A 20,855-nucleotide genomic window follows, 5' to 3' on the forward strand; every position below is an offset into this window, starting at 1 on the left:
ACAATTAGCAGATTCTGTCTTTCAAGTTCTGCTCCAGAAATGTGTCTCTATGTCTCTAGTGATGGAGAGCCTAAGCAAAAATTCCTCCTCTACCTACTTTCCAGAAGGCTTCAGTCATTATGTCCCAGAACTGGCGAAGGTCTGCTGAGCACCTGGTCCCTCTCGTATCAAAGACAGTGACCCCCACCCCCCAAAAGGGAAGAATCTCTAAGCCAATTTCATACAGGTGAGCTTACTACAGGAATACTTTTAAAGCTGACGTAACTGTCCATTTTTAGGGCTTCTACATCTGGATATACTGTGGCAGGTAGAATTTCCAAGGGAGGGAAGAAAGTAGTTAATTGCACCCCTAAACCAGTTAAGTTCCACGCAACTGCATATGACTAGCTGGAGCTCTCCACGATGTCCTCAGGTGTTCTCCTTCTGGATTGCTGCAGTGGACCTAACATCTTCAGGTCTCTAGTGGGAGCAGTCAAGATATAATACTTTATGTCACCAACTGTGTTTTGATGAGCAATGTGTATAAAAGCATTGGAGAATTAGGACAAGGATGCTCATAAACAATGCATCACAGTGCTAAGAAGTTGGTAACAGCATATGTTTTAATAGGTATGGTATTGATTCTTTTGGCCAATGTCCTATTTCAACAGTGTTATAGTCACACTGCAAGATTTTTAGATGGAGAGGTAGAGAAGAAAATCAATAGATACTATCTTTACACTATCAGCTGGCTACATAACTCTAGTTTCTCTGCCACACTCACATCCAAGGGACTTAAATAACACTGTGAAGTGGGGTGGACCTTGGCCCAGTTGTCCACATTTAAATAACCTCAGATGTCCACTCTGTCTCTGCAAAGTATAGCTTTGACTGCCAAAGGGTCATGGAGAACAGCCCATGATCCAGAAAGGACACACATTTACTTGTCTGTATTTTCTATTTCATTAACATACGTAAAAAAGAAACTTTAAAAAAAAGTGGTCAGTAGTGATGCAAAAGCTTCTCTGAAGACAGAATCATGTAGACTTATTGTTTCTGACCTTTTAAAAAATACAGAGAAAGATGCTTAGATAGTTAAGCAGTGCCAAAGAAAAAAGGAGGGAGGGATCAAATAAGTCTTTGTTATTAACTATGGAAGTTTTGCTTTCTTCCTGATTATTCTTAACCCATTAGATTTCTCAAAATAACCAAGTCTTATTTTATATGAAACCAGGTATTACTTTACCGTTCACATGTTACATGTGGCTGCATGACAATGAGCTGAGCTACTGAAAATGTTTTCTAGAAGCATCACCTAGATTCACAGGTGAGCACCTGGCAAATGATGTCAGTATTGAAAAGAAAAATTGCTTTCATAATCAGAAATTCTGACATATTTCTTACAAACTGCAAGGAAAAAGGAGGAAGAAATACTATTAATGGAATCTTTCCTGTATTTAGGAAAAAAAAAAAAAACCCTTGCAAACTTATCCAGATTCTGTCATCTAAACTCCCTCAAAAACATTCTGATTTTTTTTTCCAGAAGTTGTGCAAACCACACTTAAATTTCAACAACACTGTGTTAATTTTGCTCAAATGCAAGCTGAAAACATATTTTAACATCCTGTCAGAATGAGATACTAAGAGTGTCGATAAAATGACACTAAAATAAATGTAAATTTAGATTGCTGTTACAAGTGGCTGCCTGCCTCTGCGAAGATGTTGGGTTGCTATAGTATTTTCCATAGCAACTTTGCATCTTATTACATAAATATTCCCTCAGTGTCCTTAAAGCCTGCTAAGAAAACAGGATGAAATCTACTTTCCATGTAATGATCCTACATCAAACCTTATCAGAATAAAATGCCCAGAAAACATAATTCACTGTAGTCTAGATCACAGCACCTCAATGGTTGAGCATCAACAGAGCCTAGGGGCTGAGGGCAGAAGGTCAAGCTATGACCTTGGCTGCTCACTGGCCTCCTGTTGATTCTCTTCCTAGTGAAGGCATCTGACATCCTCTCTCTGAGCTTGGTTAACCACCTTCCTTTGCTCTCCTGTTGCCCATCAGCTCAAGCCCTCGCCAGGCTGCAGGGCCTCACGTCACTGAACTGAACAAGAACACTGGGCTTAACAAAGTTGGAGCTCAGCATGCAGAAGCAGCTGGGAGCAGGTGCAGGGCTGTCCCACAGAACCCTTCAGAGAACCTGCCCAGCTTCAAGCTGGTATCGATCCATCTAGTGTCAATTGTTGGCAAGCCTCAACCAGGGCTCCTCTGAGTTTTATGGAAGCGCTGCAGAATTGAGTGGTTAGAGTATGGGGGGAAATCTGTGGTCTCCTAGACACAATGCAAGTTCAGCAGCAGAAATCAATTTCACACCAAACACAGGACTACAGAAAATGTGTGCGTGTACGAAAGAAATGTCAGAACACGGCACTGTCAGAACCGACTTAAAAAATAAGATTCTGAGGGTTCTACGCTTAAAGATAGTTCAGGCTCCAAATGTGAATTCACAAAACAGATAAACACAGTCTGGCTGGGCAGAAGGAGTGTTTCCATTACAAAGGAATCCTGCACTACAGCATCTGTCTCCTGCATTTAAAAGGTAAAGCAGTTTATAAAAAGAAATGATTTCTACACTTTCCAGACATAACTTTGCAGAAACATGTCTATTATGAAAAGGAAACTGTGACTGTACATGAAATTAGGAAACTAAAAAATCTACCCAAATAGGCAGTCGTTTGAATTCCTTTGGCCAAAAAAAAAAAAGAAAAAGAAAAGAAAAGGCAGGGGGTGGGGGAAAACCTTAGCTTCTTATAACTGAAGCTCTGGAGCTCTGGATGAAGAGTTAGGAATGAGGGAGGCTACTCAGTCCACCTCAGGAGATTTACTTCATCGTCTTTAAGCTGAACTAGTTTTAATTAATCACATCTCCTGGTTGGGCACTTGGGTTTCCAGAAGATATTTTCTTGAGGTTGAAAATAAAATGTGTGTCTTTAATTTGGTGGTTGCTGATGGAGGTGTCTTGCTTCTCTAGTTCTCCTTCAGCTTGCCGTGACACATGAGAACAGAAGTCTACACACAGTTGCTTCGCCCAGTCTCGGCTTCCTCTCACCTCTGATGTGCTTGGCGGGATCCGCTGCAGTGGGAGCTGAGCCTCACATGTGGCCTCAGTCCGAACCTCCTCACTTCCCATGCCTGGATGCTCCCGTTCCTCTGCTGAGTGCTGAGCAATCCCAAATAAGACTGCTTACCCCAGGCAGCACTCCCTAAAAAGAGACCGCCACCAGCTATGCGTGGTGTGGCCACCTCTGGCTGGCCTCTTCTTGCAGGCCCTGCTCTGGCAACATGTCATCTTTTTCTCTAGAACCAAGGGGCTCGGGGGCAAGAGAGAACCTCGTCGCAGGAATGAATGCCAGGTTGTCACCTCCTCGATGGGTATTCTTTATGCCTTTTGAAAGCACTCCCATGCAGGCAATAAAACTAAATCAGAAAGATGAAGTCAGTCCTGGTGTTTAAAAAGGCAAGGGGCTAAGCCTGATTATTTATTTTTTTGTTAACACAAAGCTTTCAGTGTCATATAAAAATATTCAGATAGAATACTGTGTGTTCCAATGGAATTTAATTATGAACCCCTCACTTGACTTGGTTGGTTAAAAGACTTGGAACATCCTTGTTTGACTTCTTGAAAATTTTAAAATGTACCTATGTTGTGGTAAGTTTCCATGGAAAACTGATAACCCAGGAAACACTAATTAAAAGCGCGTTTGCTACTAAAAGAGCTCAGAGTTTAAATGAGGTGTAATTAAAATCCAAGAGCATTTTTGTGCACTATGGAATGGTTTAAGGGTTTTCTATTTAGCAAGGGATGTTTTTAGCTTCACTCTTCTAAAATCTGCCCTCGGTGTTCCATGCACACTCACCAAATATTGAATAAGGTATGAACACTGGACAGTGATGCTCATTTTGGCTTGTAGTGAAGTGAAATTAATGGTGTTAGGATAAATGTACTATTAGGCATTGCACTTTTATCAACTTAAAGTGCTTACTTTTCAACTTAAAGTGTTTACTTTTTTTGTCTTCAGAAATCATCCCATGCCCTGGAGGTCAGGGTAAACTGAGTCTAACCTTTTCAAATTTCCTTGGATTTACAGTGCTTTGACCACAAGAAGCTTCTTGTCAACTGTCTACGATTAGAATGAGTTCGAGTTTTAACTCTGGTCCATAATCTGCAGCTAGCACTCAATTTTGTATGTCTAAAGTTCTGCACATTGCACAGAAAATGAGTTGTCCTTGTTTGGATGTGCTTCTTCATACTTGCCATTTCAGTTTAATTAATGTAAGCATTCTTAGTTTTATCCCCTCCCTACGTATGTATAGGACAAGGGAGTGAAATACAAAGATCAGAAGATGGGTAATATACCACTGAAGTCTACAAACTTTCACTGAGAACTTATTTGGTGAAAGGAGCAGGGCAGGGTACTGGAGCAAGTCTAAGGAAATGTCAACACAGAGTCACTATTTACTGATCATTTACAATGTGCTAAAACCCTATAGAAAGCCACAAGTGCCTTAGGTACATGAACTCACATTAACTCCTATGATACTAAACTTATCAGGTTTGTCCATGAGAGGACTCAGAAATCTAGCAGAGATGTCCTCACTTTTTGCCTTTTCTTCCTTATGCACTCCAGGCCCATCCCCGCTGCCAGCCTGGTGGGGTCCGGGGTAGGGTATAGAGGTGAGGGAAAGGGAGAAAGAAGAGAGGGAGTGAGAAGTGGAGACACAGAGCAAGGGGGAGAAGCAGTAGATCTGGCTTTTAAAAAGCTTGACTTTAGTGTAGTCGGAGGAAGACTATACACAATAAATTTAGATTTTTGTCAAAAGCTATATTCATAGGCTTTGGAGTAGGATAACAATCTTGAACTAATGCTTAGGTAACTGCCTTACTTTACAAATTTGATAACAAAATTCATTTTCATTGTGATCAACATCAGGTTTTGCTCCAGTAAACACCTTTTCTTCCTTTAGATTCAACTGATGGGGAACAATGGGCAGCCAGCCTGTGAGTTTACTGGAGCTGTAGTGGTCCTGGGGAGCTTAAGGGCAAGACACATTGCAAATTACTCTATGTGGTGAAAACCAAATATGCAATGACAGAGATAGGTTGCAAAAATGTGATTAAAAATAAATAAATAAATAAAAGAAACCTAAGGTAGCATTCAAGTTGTCAGGTACTAAATTTTGTTTCTAGAAACCAAACAAAGCCAGCTCTCTATCACCCTCTAGGAAATAAAATGCAGGCACGTTAGCTACTGCTGTAGGAAGGAGGTGAAGAGCAGAGAGTTGGGTGGAGCTGGCTCGGGAGATGCCACCTAGATGCTGTCCTGGCACAGGCAGTGGCCTCCTCCAGGGCTAGGTCTCCCCTGATGTCACCAAGAATTCCTGGCCCAGCTACTGTCGGGGACACGGGAGGCAGCATCCCACTACTAAAACAGAAACAAAAGGGGCCAGCATTCTTTAAATGACAGAGAATTTCACTTCTACTTCAGGGCTTGACAATTCCCCCAGCAGTGAGTCAGAGTGCTATATTTTGAGGGGCCTGCTCCTGGGTGACTGACAGATGCAAATTTGGACCTAAAAATGAGTGATGTGTCCCCTAACAAGATGCCTAAAGGGCATGTTTCCTTCAGGCTGTGGGGACTCCATTCCAGCTTTAAACAGTCTGTTCACAGGGATTGTCTGAGGCTTAGTCAAAAGATAAGAGGGGAATTCCTGCTGTTAGGCTGTGTCCGCACATAAGCGAGACTGAAGAGCTGCCTTTGGTGTGGCTGGGTCTTTAGGGCCACACAGAATAGAAAGGGTTAACTGCTTTCCCTCCCCCAATCACCTTTGTGCTTTCCTCTTAAACCACATGCATTCTCTGGTCCACCTCATCTTGAAAAGCATGAAGACGACTTTGAACTCTTAGGGGCCCGGCATTTGAACTGTTCTTTCATCTTCCCTCAGCATCTGGTAGAGAACACGTGCTGGGTTATGTGTTTATTCATTTTTCTGACCAAGTACAAAGCCTGGAGAAAATTTCTAGAAGTTCAGGTTTGACTTTTCAGGTTCTTTATCAGAAGCCTGGGGGTAAAAAAATCCAAGGGAGGTCAGGGAAAGGGCTTTCCAGTCAGACTTTCATAAAGGGCCTTGAAAAGAGGTCCTGGGAATCACTGTGGATTCTCCAGCAGCAGAGATGGGGCTGAGGCTGCAGGTATATGCTTTCTGGCCTGGTAGTAAACATCTCCTCAGTGAGTCTATTGTTCTGAGTCTTTATTGTTCTCATCCTCTTACACTCACACTATGAGTTACATATATTTCTTACTTGGGAAATGGACACATTGTTTAATGATGCTACCTCTCACCCCCTACAATAGAAGCCACAGGTTCAAATTGGGATTTCTGATCGACTTCATTGTTTTCTTCTTCATCTAACTTACAAAGATGTTAAGGATCCATGTTTCATGTAAATTTGCCCCTCATCTACAAGCTTCAAAATGATGAGAGCTTTTTATTTTTAGGAAATAGTTGCATTTACTAGATGACCTCATTTGCTTTATAAATGGTCACACTAAAAATCATTCCTTTCTTTTAGTAAGAAAGCACTCCTGAGGAATCTGATAGCAGTGTAATAAAAGACATGTTGACACATAAATGCTAGCTAGGTTCATTTATTTTTCAGACAAAGGATGTATGACTTCAAAATTAATGTTATGGTTCCTATTTCTACACTAAGCTTCTAAAAGACTTTGATGAATGGAATTTGACCACAAAGGGGACATTTTCTGAGTGGTTCTTAATTTTTAGCATGCACTTGAATACCCTGGTAGGCATAAAACATAGATTTCTTGATCTCATGTCCTCACTTCCACTTCACCTAGAGTAGTTTGATTCAGTAGGTCTTGAGTAAAGCCTGGGAACTTAAATTTCTAATAAGTTCTGGGTGATACTGATGTAGCTGGATTAGGAATCACACTTTTAAGAACCACTGTGTGAGAAAGTCTGTAGATGTCTGAAGGCAGGAGCCTTCTCTCGCCCTCATTATGGATGCCTCTGGCATTTTCTCCTGCAGTCCTGGAAAACTCAGCATTCTTACCACGTTGCATGCCTAATAACCTTGGCTTTGACTTCTACAAACAAAGTAGTAAAGGTTTGACTTCTACAAACAAAGTAGTAAAGGTCTGGTGACCTGTTTCTGGTCACCAGAGATTCTTAAAAAGGTGTGTGTTTTGTCCTCTGATGCATGTAAGGGAGAAGATCAGATTTATACTGCTCCTCTTCTTTTTGGCAACTGTGGTTCTCCCCAGCCCCTGTAGAATGCTTTCCCCTCAGAGGAGCTTGTTTCTCTTGGTGTGTCCTAGCTCTGAGTGAGCATTCTCTCTGCCTGCTTTAACAATATTGAGGGATTTACATACACTTCCAGAAAAGACTTTAAAGCAGATTGAGCAGAGCACAGAAAGCAAAGTTCTTGTCAAACTTCTCTCTTTTTTACAACTCAAGGAGTGATGGTCCTCTTCTTGGCACCTGTAACCCTTTGCTTACAGGTTAGGTGGATAAAAGTTTAATGGAAAAAATGCCTAATCCTCTAGCACCTTGGCTCAGAAGCTGAAAGACTTCTCTAGAGATGAAACAATTTCCGTGTAAGTACCCTGACTGAAACCCAGTTTTTATCTATATTTCAGCATCAGTCATGGATGCCACACTCTGGGAAAGGATTTTTATGGGACCAGACAAATATCCTGATAAAAAGAAAAGTATAACTGGCCCCAGACCTACATATGGAGAAACACTGTAGCAATTTAAATCACGATGCTCCTAAGAAGGAGTTTAAAGTTCTATTAATAAAAGGCAGAGTCACTCAAAGATGAAAATTTAAGTATAACTCAAATAAAAATGAGTTATGTGGTCATTTCCCAATATGCATGCCCATCCAGGGCTTGGAAGGTGATTATGAGACCTCGTGGGGATGCAGCAGTGATCAGCATTACCTGACTCGTCGACTCTCATTTTTTTAGTAGGGCTGTCACAGTTCTCATCGTCTGACATTTCCATTTCCTCTTCGCGCCGGATGCCCATCAGCTGCTCACTCTGAGCATTCCTGAGCTCCTGAAAGTAGAGGAGGCCCCACGTCAGAGTCACAGACACCTGTCAACACACCTCTTTCCAATGGTCTTTGATGTATTAGGACTGGCACGCGAACTGTAATTTAAATTTATACTCTGACGCTTTTACCTCCCAAACATTACCTCTCCTCATTAGGATGAAGCTGTGAGGAGGTGGAGGAGGTGTGGAAAAACAGAGGGATTTGGTGTCAGATTTGGGTGAAATCCCTGCTCACCGCTGACTACTGAAGGGCTCTTCACAACTGATTCCATTTCTCTTATGTCTCGTTTTCCTCATGTGTTAAAAGAAAAAAAAGGGAGGTGGGGAATACAACGTCCACCTAGTGGGGCGGCTGCGCAGATTACGAGAACTACCTACTGCCATGCCTGGCCCATAAAAGTCACGCGTTACTGGATGTGGGTAGAAACATCAAAAGCCTTCTCTCCTGCTGACCCGCTGTGTGTCTTGTCTGAGCTTCAATTTACTCATTGCAATAGTGTGGTAGTAAGATAAGATGAGTCAATAAGGATAAGATGAGTCAATACATATTTAGCATCAGGCTGGATGTTTGGTTCACTAAGTTGACAGCGTTGACTATCACTATTATTCATGCAAAATAGGGCCCCTGCATGTGTGTGTGTGTGTGTGTGTGTGTGTGTGTTCACATATACTAAACTAAATGGTAACATTCAAAAGAACGTTGAAGGACAAAATAAACATTCACGCTACCATTTTGGGTTAACTGTTTTTGTTTGGATGGTTGTATTAGCACCACTTTTAGGATTTTAGGATCATAACTTACTTTCTCCACTCACTAGTGGAGTGACTGCACTCAATCCATTTAATTTCTTTGTGGCTTTGTCTACTCACATATAAATGGAGAACAGTAGTAAAACAAGGCAGTTTGAATGCAAGCGTGTATATGAAAATGCATAAAAAGTGAACAATTACACAATAAATGCTTTACTACTGTGCCTAAAAATCAGAACACTATAATCATTTATGTTAAATAATTATTTATATTGTCACAAGCTGTATATTATATACTGATGAATCCTTAGTCATTCTGTTCTCTTGCATGTACTATCCTTAAAACAAAAATCTTAAAACAGAGGAAGAGCTGCATTATTCTTTTGCTTCCCTGTTTAAGCAAAAGTCTTCAAATAAAAGAAAAAGAGCTGAGATAATGTCACTTTATAAAAAATAAACCTATGCATAACAAGCTAAATGACAACATAGAATGCAGTGGCGTGACTTTACACACAGGTCCAGAGGTTATTTGATATGATAGATACATATTTTATTCTGTGTGATATGTTCTCTCAATTCTCTTCTCTACTCAGCTTACAGACTTTAACTGTAACATGATGGAAAGGGCGTTATTTATTGCCAACAGTTTATGTGTGGTCAACTCTGAAGCCTGGGGACCACCCATGCAGAGAAGAGGAAATCACAGAGGCAGAGAGGCAAATTCCTTGGGATAGGAACACCATCGGAGTCCTCAGAGGCCAGTGGGCCCAGCACTAACTCCCTACTTGACTAGCCCACCCAGCAGAAAGAGAAGCTGACACTGCCTTAAATAGTACCACTGGGTTTGGGAGGTGACTGTCATACATGACGAGCAGGCACACATTTTTAGGTTGTGGACAGCTAATTTTTCTACTGACTTAGAGCCCTATCCCCACAGAGGTGGACTGAAAGCACTTGAAACAAGGAAAAGTCAGGTGAAGAATAAATGAAGTTCAAAGGGCCTGTTGTTTAGTCCTTTCAATTAATGACGAACTGTCATACAGTAGCAGCTGTTCTTCTGGGGAAGGGAGGCAAAAGAAAAACAGAGGGAAAATTTGAAAAAAAAAAAAAAAAAAGCTAAGGGTGTTTCCTCAGGGTGCCTGTGGTTCAGCAGTAAATCACTAGTACACGCTAATAAATCTGTAAGGTGTTGCTGATAATTAACAGATGCAGTACATGGGGATACAGAAAAAAATCAAGCCAATTATCAAGCTTATAAGCACCTGAGAAATCATCTACAATGTTAAATTACCAACTGGTATTTAATCAATTAAGGACATGTAGGAGAGAAAATCAAAGGTAGCTGAGAATTCTATGTCCAAAATACATCAAAAGAGCTGGGAGAGTAGCAGGAGGCGCACGGGCCTGAAAGGAGCGCCTTGAGAGACCACCTCCCGACACAGAGCAGAACAAGCAGGCATCCTTAGAACAAAGCTCAGGATCATATCTTATGGATATGACCCCAACTGAATGCTGGGAACCTTCCCAGCTTCTCAGGAATGAGGAGGTTCCAGCTCCGGGAAGCAGGGCCAGGGGAAGGGACCAAACACGGCAGGAAGCATGATGTCGACCAACAACCAATGCTGGTGGACATATGTGATGCTTTTTAATGTCCATATTTATTCAACATCATGCTACTTGCCTTTCTCTTAAAATTTCCTTTATTCATCTTTGGATTTTTAGAGAAGGAAAGAAAATAAATGATTCATCACAGATCACCCCCAAGTCTGAATAATTGCTTATGGATTCCAATTTGGGTTTTCATAACCTTCTATTTGTATATTTCATCATAAATGAGGGCGACTCTTCCTGCTGGAACTCAACCTTGACTCAATCTGGATTCAGTATCTGGGAAAGCACCAGGAAGGTAAGTACCCCTTGTTTTAATGGCCCCTGAAAAAATTAAAGAAAAGCCCCACCTCCTCCTTACTCAGAATCTTGAATAGAGGAACAGAAATGCATCAGTCACCAACCACCTTCGGAGGCATTTGTGAACAAAATAAAAAATCACCTTCTTAACAATAAATTGCACTAGCATTTTAAGTGTCCCATTATTGTGAAGTCATTCGGTATTCACCATAATAACAGTGATAATAAAGAATTCATTTGGTATTCATGTGGATGTTACATCTACTGCCATTGGTATTCAACTGTAATTTTGCATTAGTTAATGGGCACTTAAAATGCTACCCAAATGATTGATATCATAGTATTTTGTGGCTGCTCAAACTCTTTATAAAACACTATTTTACAAGTGTGAGCCAAAATCATTAAATAAGTAAGCCTTACCTTCTATAAGTTTGGGATTTTGAAAGAGGGGACTATTCATTTAGAGAACTTAATATTAACATGCTAGAGATGGAGAAGCATCCAGATGAAAAACACTCACTTAAAAAGAAAAGAAGAAGCAAACAAAGACAGTATACTTACTTTTAAATTACAGGTTCAAAGCGTACACTACACTGTGGAGTTAAAAATAACAGCTGGATGATCAATGACTAATGACACATTCTGGTCTTTCTATGTGGCAATGAAGGTCACATTCTGGACTCTTTCCTTAGAATACTCACACTTCACACATGCATGAATGCAGAAAGGTGGGTCTGGTTAGCCTGGGCACTCACTCCCCTTAGGAATTTGCTCTGGAAAGAAGTGTGATAGAATCTACGAGTACTTCAGGGGCCTAAGACCTTGCTTATGAAGAGAAGACAGGGATGGGAAGGCATACTTGCCATTTCTAGCCCAAAGGGCAAACCATCATCATCATGCTGTAAGATGCTGAAAAAAAAAAGGAACTCTGTATTTAATTAAAAACGATTTTTTTTTAATCTTATGTCACATATTAGAAAAAATAACTTAATGGGCAAAGTCTCTTGGTTTATTTCTGGCTAATTACTATCCAGGGAGAGATTCTTTTCTCCCTCTACAGGGGAGAAAAGCATTCTGTCCTCTCAGCATTGTCAGCTGCTTTTCTGGATGAGGAACAAATCTGAGCTGAATTTGGCACCAACAATGAAACAGGACAGTGACAGGAGGACCGCCCACTCTAACAAAACCATAATGGCTGCAGCCACACTATTCTCTGCCAATCCAGCTGTGTGATGGTGGTTAAAAAGTAATAATAAAATCACCAACCTCAGAATGCTTTCGCCAAATGTCTATGTTCTTGCGCTGAGCTTTCGAGAAATGGTCCCAAGCTTTTTGTCTGGTAGAAGCGTTGAAAACGGCCACAATCTGCTCAACTTTGGTGAACAAGGAAGTCAAACAAGACAAGTAATTTATGTTGTGATCACTATAGGGAAGCAAAGCAAAGACACTAGGAGTCTATGGATGATGTCTCTACAGAAATAACATCATCGATATCCATCCAATTTGTGCCTTTTATACTTACATGTTAGCAATGTTGGAGATGTCTCCTTTCAAGTCTGTCTCCATAACTTTAGGTTAAAACAGATTCTAAATATGACTGAGAAAAAAGTTCATGGGTATCTGCTTTCAAGAATTCATTGGCTCTTGTTTGCAAGTGTACATCTATACACCTCCATCTACAGATACACAGGATCTGGTGGTAGCACACAGAAAAGATGCATAAAGTAATACCTGGGTAGACTTAGAAATGAAGCCGGGATGGAGAGGCTGGAGGAGGACAAGCCTTTTTTTCTTTCTGTCTCCTTGTAAAGGACTCTGAAGAAGTTACCATGTCCAAAGTCCATCTTGGGGCATTGAATAGCTGTGTGATACATCCTCTCAATGTCAAGGGTCATTTTTCACCTTGACTTCTTTTTGTGCCCATGTTGCACTCACTGCTCTTAGCCCTCCAGCCTTCTGACCAAATGGGACCCCTGGCCTCGCTTCAAGACAGACCATGGCTCACCCCCCAGCAACGCTGGTTCACAGATCTTATTTCCACACCACGTGGGCCCACCACTGTTCATCATGGCCACATGCCTTTCTTTTCTTCCATTTTCACTTTCAAAAGGCTCCTCTTCCCTGGGCAGCCTCGCCAACCATTTGAAATTCTAATTTTAACACTTTGACTTCATTTAGCACTTCTGTGGCTTCTAGGCATGGACCGAGTGGAATGATAAAATGTGGAGGGGTTGTGGGCAAAACTATGTTGAGAAAGGGCTGGGCTTTTAGTAGTGAGGGTGAGGGGTGGAGCCAACCGACTGCAAGTTCAATCTTGCTCAAGCAGTTATTGATCTAGGGAGCATGGGATTAAGGACATTCTAGCACTGAATTAGCCATATGATTCAACCTGAACTTGTAAGCTTCTAAGTGCTTCTAGCACAGCCAAATTAGCTTCTCATAGATGCTATCATCTAACATAAATCGGATGTAAATCTTTCTTAAGTGATTCCCATGGCTCTATTATAAAAAAGGACATCAAATCTCTACCAAATGTTACAGGTAGACAAAGAATGCAAAGAATAATACAATAATCCCCACAGAACAACAACTGGTGCCATAATTTAAAAAAATTCACATCTCAAATACACTAGTGTATGATGGAGCAAAGAAGGCAGATTCCATGCATTTACCACAGTGTAATTACCTTATAAATGCTCATAGCGATTACTTCCCATTCTCTGAGTGATTTTCACAGGGGCTTTGATATTTACCGTTTTCTACCTCAAGTGAATTCTAGCTCTAAATCTCTTTATTTATCAAACTTTCACCTTGTATCACACGATGAGTTCTTTGCAGTCAAATTTGCTATCAACTTAGCTCAGACTCTCCTTGCATGTGTGACTTCCCTCCTGGCTCTCACCTGGAGAAGGGTGTGGGTCAACCCAGTCACACAGAGCTGCTCTGCCCTCTGACCGTCACCTCACCACCAGTCCCCGGCTCTGCTCAGCTGCAGTGTGGCTAGCAGCAGGGAACCTACTGACCCCCCACTGCCTGGCCTTCCTGCTTTTTTGTCTGCATGCAGACTGGGATCCCTGGCCACTCTGAGCTACCTTCTGCTCTGGTATCACAGAGCCATTAGTCCAAGATGCAGTGGTGGAATCCACCGTCAGATGAGACTGTCTGATTGGGTGGAGATCGGAAGATTGCTCAACAGTAATAGGCCCCACTGCTTTCAAGCAGAGCTCTTTGATGGGCATCAGTTAGAAAAGTAAGAACTGTGGTGTTTTGGTACCTGGCCTGAAGGAAAGAGACAGTAAGGTCCAAGGCTGAGGATTTGGGGGGTGAGAGTCCAATTCTGTCAACAATCTGGCGAGGCAGTTCACTAAAAAGGTAATATGTGTTCATGTTCATGTTCATGTTCATATTCGTGTTCATGTGTGTGTGTGTGTGTGTGTGTGTGTGTGTGTGTGTGTAGGAGAGGAAGAAAGACCAGTAATACATATGAGAAAGTACAGAAGAGAAATACCTAATACCTACCAGGAAGACCCAATGGCTTTATACTACATAGGTTCAAAGGTAAATAGAGGTCTCCTAATAGTTATTCAAAGCATGTTCTATTATAGATAATCCCTGGTTTGTGGTTAAAAGCCTCAGTTATTTAGTATATGCTATTATCATGTCCAAACACATAAGTTCTTCCATTCATTCATTCAGAAAAATTCTAACTGCCAGTTACCAGGCACTGAACTGATAACTGGAATTCTATGATGAAACCTCAGTCCTTGTCCTTGATGAAATAACTGCATTTAGGGAGAAAGACAAGCAGATGGCTAGCCTGTGCAGGACAGGTAAGGGTAGTAGTTATGGGACAACAGTGTCTAGCCTGATAGGTAGAATTAGGAAACAACCCCCAAAGAGGGCAACATTTTTGCCAGGTCTCAAATGGCGAAGCAATGCTGGCTTAGCAGATAAGGTAGAAATGCCTGTTCAAAAACTGACACGGATTTTTGAAAGGACTTTGAAAGCAACTAAAAAGAATGGGTCAAATTCTGGGAAGAATAGATTAAGTAGGATCCTGTACGTTAAGCCAGATTGTGAACTTTGTATTCTATGCCACAGGAGACACACATGTGTAGAATTCAAGGAAGGAAAGATGAAGGCTAGAATTAAGACAGTGGGGTGGAGGGCAGAGCAAGAAGTCATTTGACAGGGAGAGTTGACAGGTCAAGGTGACTGATTCGCTATATAGAAGGAGAGGAGAGAGACCAGGATCACTCAAGCTTGGGAGTCATCAGACCCAAGGACATGTGCAGGTGTAGATCTGCGAAAAGAGGTAAGGACTTGGCTCTTGGAATTGTTGAATTTGAGATGCCTGAAGGTTATTAAGAAGGAGCTGAAATTAGGTTGGGGGGATCAGAAAGAAATCAAAGAATATATCTTACATTACCCTGTCATTACCAATATCATATTCTTTTCATGGGGGTAATTAAAGCAAAACTAAATGTGATTTAATTGTGTTTCTATTTTCTACAGTTTTATAGTCTCCCCCATATTAAACCATCAAAAATCAATCCAAAGACAAAACTGCATTTCAGCTCATGCTTAAAAATATAGTTTATAGTATTTCTGAGGCCCAGTTAACTTCTCTTATTTCTGCACAGACAGTCCCCAAACCAGCCATTTATCTTACAAATGAAAGTTTCTCAGCAACAAAAGGACTTGAAAGTGTGCTTGGATCAGCACAAATTCATCATTAGGGAAAAACAACCTCAAAGTGTATGCCCTAATGAATGTGATTCAGAGACAGCATCTTTTTAAAATCATGAATCAGAATGACCCCAGTACTGATGTCATAGGTGAAGAGCACACATTCTGTCTTCATCAGGACAGAACAAGAAGGCCCTGCTATTTCTCCAGTCTAGTTCATACTACTTTTCTATATGCAGAAAAGCTATAAGTCATTACTAGCTCAGTGGGATCTTTAAAAATCTACTTCTTGAGATGACTGGATTAAAAAGATGTGGTATACATATGCACAGTGGAACATTACTCAGCAATCAAAAACATAAACACATGCCTTTTGCAGCAACATGGATGGAATTGGAAAGGATCATGCTTAGTGAAGTAAGTCAGAAAGAAAAGGAAAAATACCAGATGGTTATTAAATATTGCTGTACCCTTCGCAGGGGTGGCTGCTTGGCTCTGGCATCTTTATTTATTTCATTTTTTTTTTTATTTCTTTTCCCCAATGCCACCCTTTGTCTCCTTTTGCTCCATTCCTCTCCCTAGCTCCTGTAGCCTCAGAGCCCTCAGGATGTTTGATGCCCAGTAGTTTTCATGCTGTTGGATTGCCTGTTATATGACCCAACCACTCTTTTCATCTGCAAACTCTCAATAAAAAGATAACTAAGGCATACCTTAAAAAATTAAGTTCATTTAAGTATTTTATTAATTGGATTTGGACAGTACCAAACTGGATGTAGTTAGAAACACTTCACTAATAAGAGGTGGGAATTCTTACAGAGACAAGCAAAGGAAAGCACAGGAATTACTGATGGGTTGTAGCTTAAGGCTCAGTTGGCGACTCGTGGTTGGTTGTTCTTAGGTTTCAAGGTCATAACTTTGAGTCCTTTACAGGTTTAGATTTCGGTTTGCTTACATAGGTCACCTTAATATTAGAGCTACCTCAGTCTAAAGGTCTGTTGGTTTAATTAATACTCTACTAGTGATTATTTATCTTATGTGTTTATATTTAACTTATGTATATATCTGTCCTATATGTATATGTGTACTTGCAAAGATATTCAGAATTATATTCAAAAAAAGTTGTAAGACTAACTTAACACTTCTTGTATTTTCTTTACCTCCAAAATGTTTGGACAAAGTATATTCCTTACTTGAGAGAGAATTTTATGCACATCTTGACAAGCACTTGACTTTGGTATTCTCAGGGAGGGCAAATTTAGAGCAGACATCCATTCACCAGAAACAGAATGGACTTAAACAAGTTTCTAGGGAAAGAGCAGAATGTTGACCACAAAAATGCAGCTTTGTGGGCTGCACAGGGTTATTGAATGTTGAGCTCTGAACAGAAAAGCATTGGAAGCAGCAAAAGAGAAAGTCAGGTTCTTCCAAAGAACACAACCAGGGCTCTTTCTCCCCGTGTCCTCTGGAATGCACTCTTCCTCAGAGTCCCTGCACCGCCTGCTTCTCTGTGCCACCCAGGTAACTATGACAGGGCCTGAAACCCAAATATCTGGGGCAACCAATTGAGTCCAAGTAGGTGGTAGCCTACCAACATGGGACATCTCCACAGTTCTGCCAGGCTTAAGTTTTGTTTTTAAATGCGATCTAGCCTCATAAGAGAGTCTTCACTCTATAGGGTTCAGAGGAAATTTTTTTAAATAACATCTTTATTTTTATATCATTTTGTGCCTTTTTCCATCTCAGTTGTAATGCCCATGGGCTTCCCATCACCAAATCACCCATGTGCCATTACCAAAGTCCATTTCACTTCCCCTCCTCCTTTTTTGATCCCATTCCCCACTCCACCCCTGTAAAATGCCTCTGGCATATAGTTGTTCATTATTATTATTATTATAATTTTCTAACCTGGTCCTTTATACCCCTGGTATGAGTGAAACCATCTGGTATTTTTCCTTTTCTTTCTGGCTTATTTCACTAATCATGATCCTTTCCAGCTCCATCCATGTTGTTGCAAAAGACATGTGTTTATCTTTTTGACTGGTGAGTAATATTCTATTGTGTATATGTACCACATCTCTTTAATCCAGTCATCTACTTTGGGGCATTTGGGTTGATTCTATGTCTTTCTATTGTAAATAAAGCATCAGTAAACATGGGGGTGCAGGTATCTTTTTGAATCACTGTTTTTGTGTCTTTTGGGTAGATACCTAGGAGTGGGATTGCTGGGTCATAGGGAAGCTCCATTACTATCAGTTTGAGAAAACTCCAAACAGTTTTCCATAGTGGTTGTACTAGTTTACATTCCCACCAGAAGTGCAGGAGAGTTCCTTTTTCTCCACATCTTTGCCAACATTTGTTGTTGCTAGTTTCTTAAAGATGTGCCATTCTCACTGATGTGAGATAGTATCTCATTGTGGTTTTAATTTGCATCTCCCTTATTACAAGTGATGTTGAACATTTTTTTTTTATGTTTGTTGGCCATCTGCATTTCCTCAGAGGAATTTTTTTAAGGGATAATTTTTTCTTCAAATTCTCTAAGAACAGCTCATAAGAGATTTTGAAAGGCACATGAATAAATGCACATGAAACAAATGACCTTTCCACCCCCACTTGTTAATGTTGTTTTTAACTACACTGGTACAAAAAGCTAGAGTGGAAGTGATGATGAGCCTTGGCCCTTGTTGAAGAGTTCTAATGGAGGTAAAGCACTAAGTTATTGGAGCTCTCGGGATCCCCAAGCAAGCGAGCCACAGTCAGAGGGAGGAATAGCTGGGGTCCTGTTAGTGGTTAGTGTTGCACATGGAGAGGGGAAGCTGCTATGGGAGATTCCCACAGAGATTCCTGTGTACTCTTGGGTTCTGGTCCTGGATATGGAGGAGCCTTCTGGTCAGTCTGGCCAGAAGCCCAGGACAATAATAGGGTCAGCCCCATCCATTAAAGCAGCAGGGACTGGATCTTCAAGTTAAGGAGGCAAACAGGCATTCTGGGGTTTTGTCTTAAGATGCGCTTTGGTGGAGGGTGTGGGTGCTGTTGTTCATCTGAGGAGTTGTGAACCTATCCCCTTAAGTCACACACAGTGCTGTAAAACAACATCACCTTAACAAAATAAAATATACAAAATGAACAAGCATTGTGTGACACTGTGATGCACATCCCTGGGGTGAGATCTCTACCACAGGGCATGGAATTTAACTTCCTGGCTGCTTGAGACAAGACATTTGGTGCTTTGGGGGAGTGGGATGGAGACAGAAATACAGAAAAACATACTGACCAAATTATTAAAAAAGAGAAGAAGCAGCAGTAGTATGTATTTAGCATATTTCAAGCAAGCAGGACATGAAGATGTCGTTCAAATAAATGGAAAGCTATTAGGTGGATGGTGACTTTTTAAAATTTTCTATTAAACCTGATACATTTCAGGAAACTGTAAATCCCGTTATTAATGCATATATTCATTACATGTAAAATATATGACATATTTTGGAAAATGACAAAAATCCATGAGATTTTTGTAACTGCAACGGTTTCTTATAGTAACAGTATTTATTGGGCTTTTAAGATACAATAAATCTCCCAGCCTAAATTACCCTTTTAACTAAAGGAAACTAATACTTGTATATCAAAGAGAAAAACATGAAAAGTTAAAAATCTACTTTCCATCCTGAATGCCCCCCCAATCCAGTTTCTCTCTTTAACCACTGTTAATAGATTCTAACATATCCATAACATATCCAAAAGTTATGGATATGTGCAGATAGTGAATACTGTTCTATATATGAACATTTATTTTTACTTACACCAGAGTGTTAATATTATACACACTGTGCTGTTTGTATAATAAGCCACTTAACATACCTTGGAAATCTATACGTTTGGTTGTTACTAACATGGTTGCAGTAAATAATTTAGTCACAACCTCTAACCTTCTTATTTAAATACCTTTATAAAAAATGCTTAGCTATAGAAAGGATAGAAAAGAGAGCATTTGAACTTCTAATTTTCTAGAGCTGTTCCCAAATTGTACTCTGATTTTATGCCCACTAAGTGTTTTTCAAATTGTTTCCCTAGCCCCTTGTCAACAACTGGTAATCAAACATTTAATTTTTGCATTCTTGACAGATTGCTAACAGCATGAATTACATGATAACCAGTTCTCTGCACCAGAGCTGCTACAATTGATGTTGCCATTATGAATCAACGAAATAAGCTGCAGAAATAAGCTGTTGCTACTAGAGATCATGGAGCAGTTTCTAAGACATTCCCAACCAACACCCATGACTCTGGCCCAGGAACCAACTTTGAAAACCATCTTTTAGATCATAGAGCACAGACCCTGGTCCAAGCAGCCTAAATAATAAGAGCTGACCACTGCTGTGTGATTCTAATAGCACCATGATGCCATTATGACCAAGAAGAAAACAGGACCACAGACCTCGCAGTTACAGACTTCCTTTTTTCTTTCTATTATTTTTATTATTGAGGTGACATTGGTTTGCATCACCACATATGATTTAGAAGAATCAGTCATACCTCCTCAGATGGGCATCATCACACCACACCCACCACCAGAGCACCCATATCTCTTTACCATACCACTGGGCCGCTTTCTCCCCCACCCTCCTATTACGGTAGACTCAACTCTTCAGTCATATTTCTAGGGTTTGTTTGGCTCAGTTTTACCTGTTCCTTTGTTTTGTTTCTTTTATATTGCACATATGAGAAAAATTACCTTTCTCTGACTTATTTCACTTAGCATAATCCCCTCTAGTTCCATCCATTATGTTGCAAATGGCAAAAGCTTATATTTTTCACAACAGAGTGGTATTCCACCGAGTTAATACAATATATCTTCCAATCTATTCATCTGTTTTTGGGCACTTAGGTTGCTTCCATACTTGGATATTGAAGGTAATGCCTAAATGAATACAGTAGTGCATATATGTCTTCAAATTAGCATTTTTAAATTCTTTGGATAAATGCCAAAGAGTAGAATTGCAGGATCATATGGTATATCAATTTTTGAGGAATAGCAGCTTTCTTAGCAACTTTCAAATATGAATTGCAGTATTAATTATAGTCACCATGCTAAATATTTCATCCCTACAACACGTTATAAATTAACTGGAAGTTTGTACTTTTAGATCCTTTTCACCCACTTCTTCTCCCCCACTCTCTGCCTCTGGCAATCATGGAATTACAGGCTCTGTAGGTGACTCCAAATCATGCTAAAGAACCTATGATTTTTAAAAATATTATCTCATTTAAATTTTACAACAACCTTCTGCAGCAGGTGTACCATTTCACTGATGAAGAAACTCTAAACTCACAGAGAGGTAACACTTGTGTATCTACAGAGATGACACATACTTGTGCATAAACCACA

The 20,855-nt window shown here is 40.4% G+C and overlaps 1 protein-coding gene across 4 annotated transcripts in view; it reads right to left on the minus strand.

Moving 5' to 3' along the window:
• ENOX1 (ecto-NOX disulfide-thiol exchanger 1) overlaps window positions 1-20,855 on the minus strand; it is a 489,446-nt gene that overhangs the window by 77,351 nt on the left and 391,240 nt on the right. For all 4 annotated transcript variants that reach the window (XM_012723223.1, XM_004680132.2, XM_012723222.1 and 1 more), the window contains 2 exons: window positions 12,050-12,156; window positions 8,011-8,128 (listed from right to left, as the gene is read on the minus strand). In XM_012723223.1, the coding sequence (XP_012578677.1) occupies window positions 8,011-8,128; window positions 12,050-12,156 (225 nt within the window). The remainder of the gene's footprint in view (window positions 1-8,010; window positions 8,129-12,049; window positions 12,157-20,855) is intronic.

This window comes from Condylura cristata, unplaced genomic scaffold, assembly GCF_000260355.1.
Source record: "Condylura cristata isolate star-nosed mole 26May11 unplaced genomic scaffold, ConCri1.0 scaffold00010, whole genome shotgun sequence".
Taxonomy (NCBI): domain Eukaryota; kingdom Metazoa; phylum Chordata; class Mammalia; order Eulipotyphla; family Talpidae; genus Condylura; species Condylura cristata.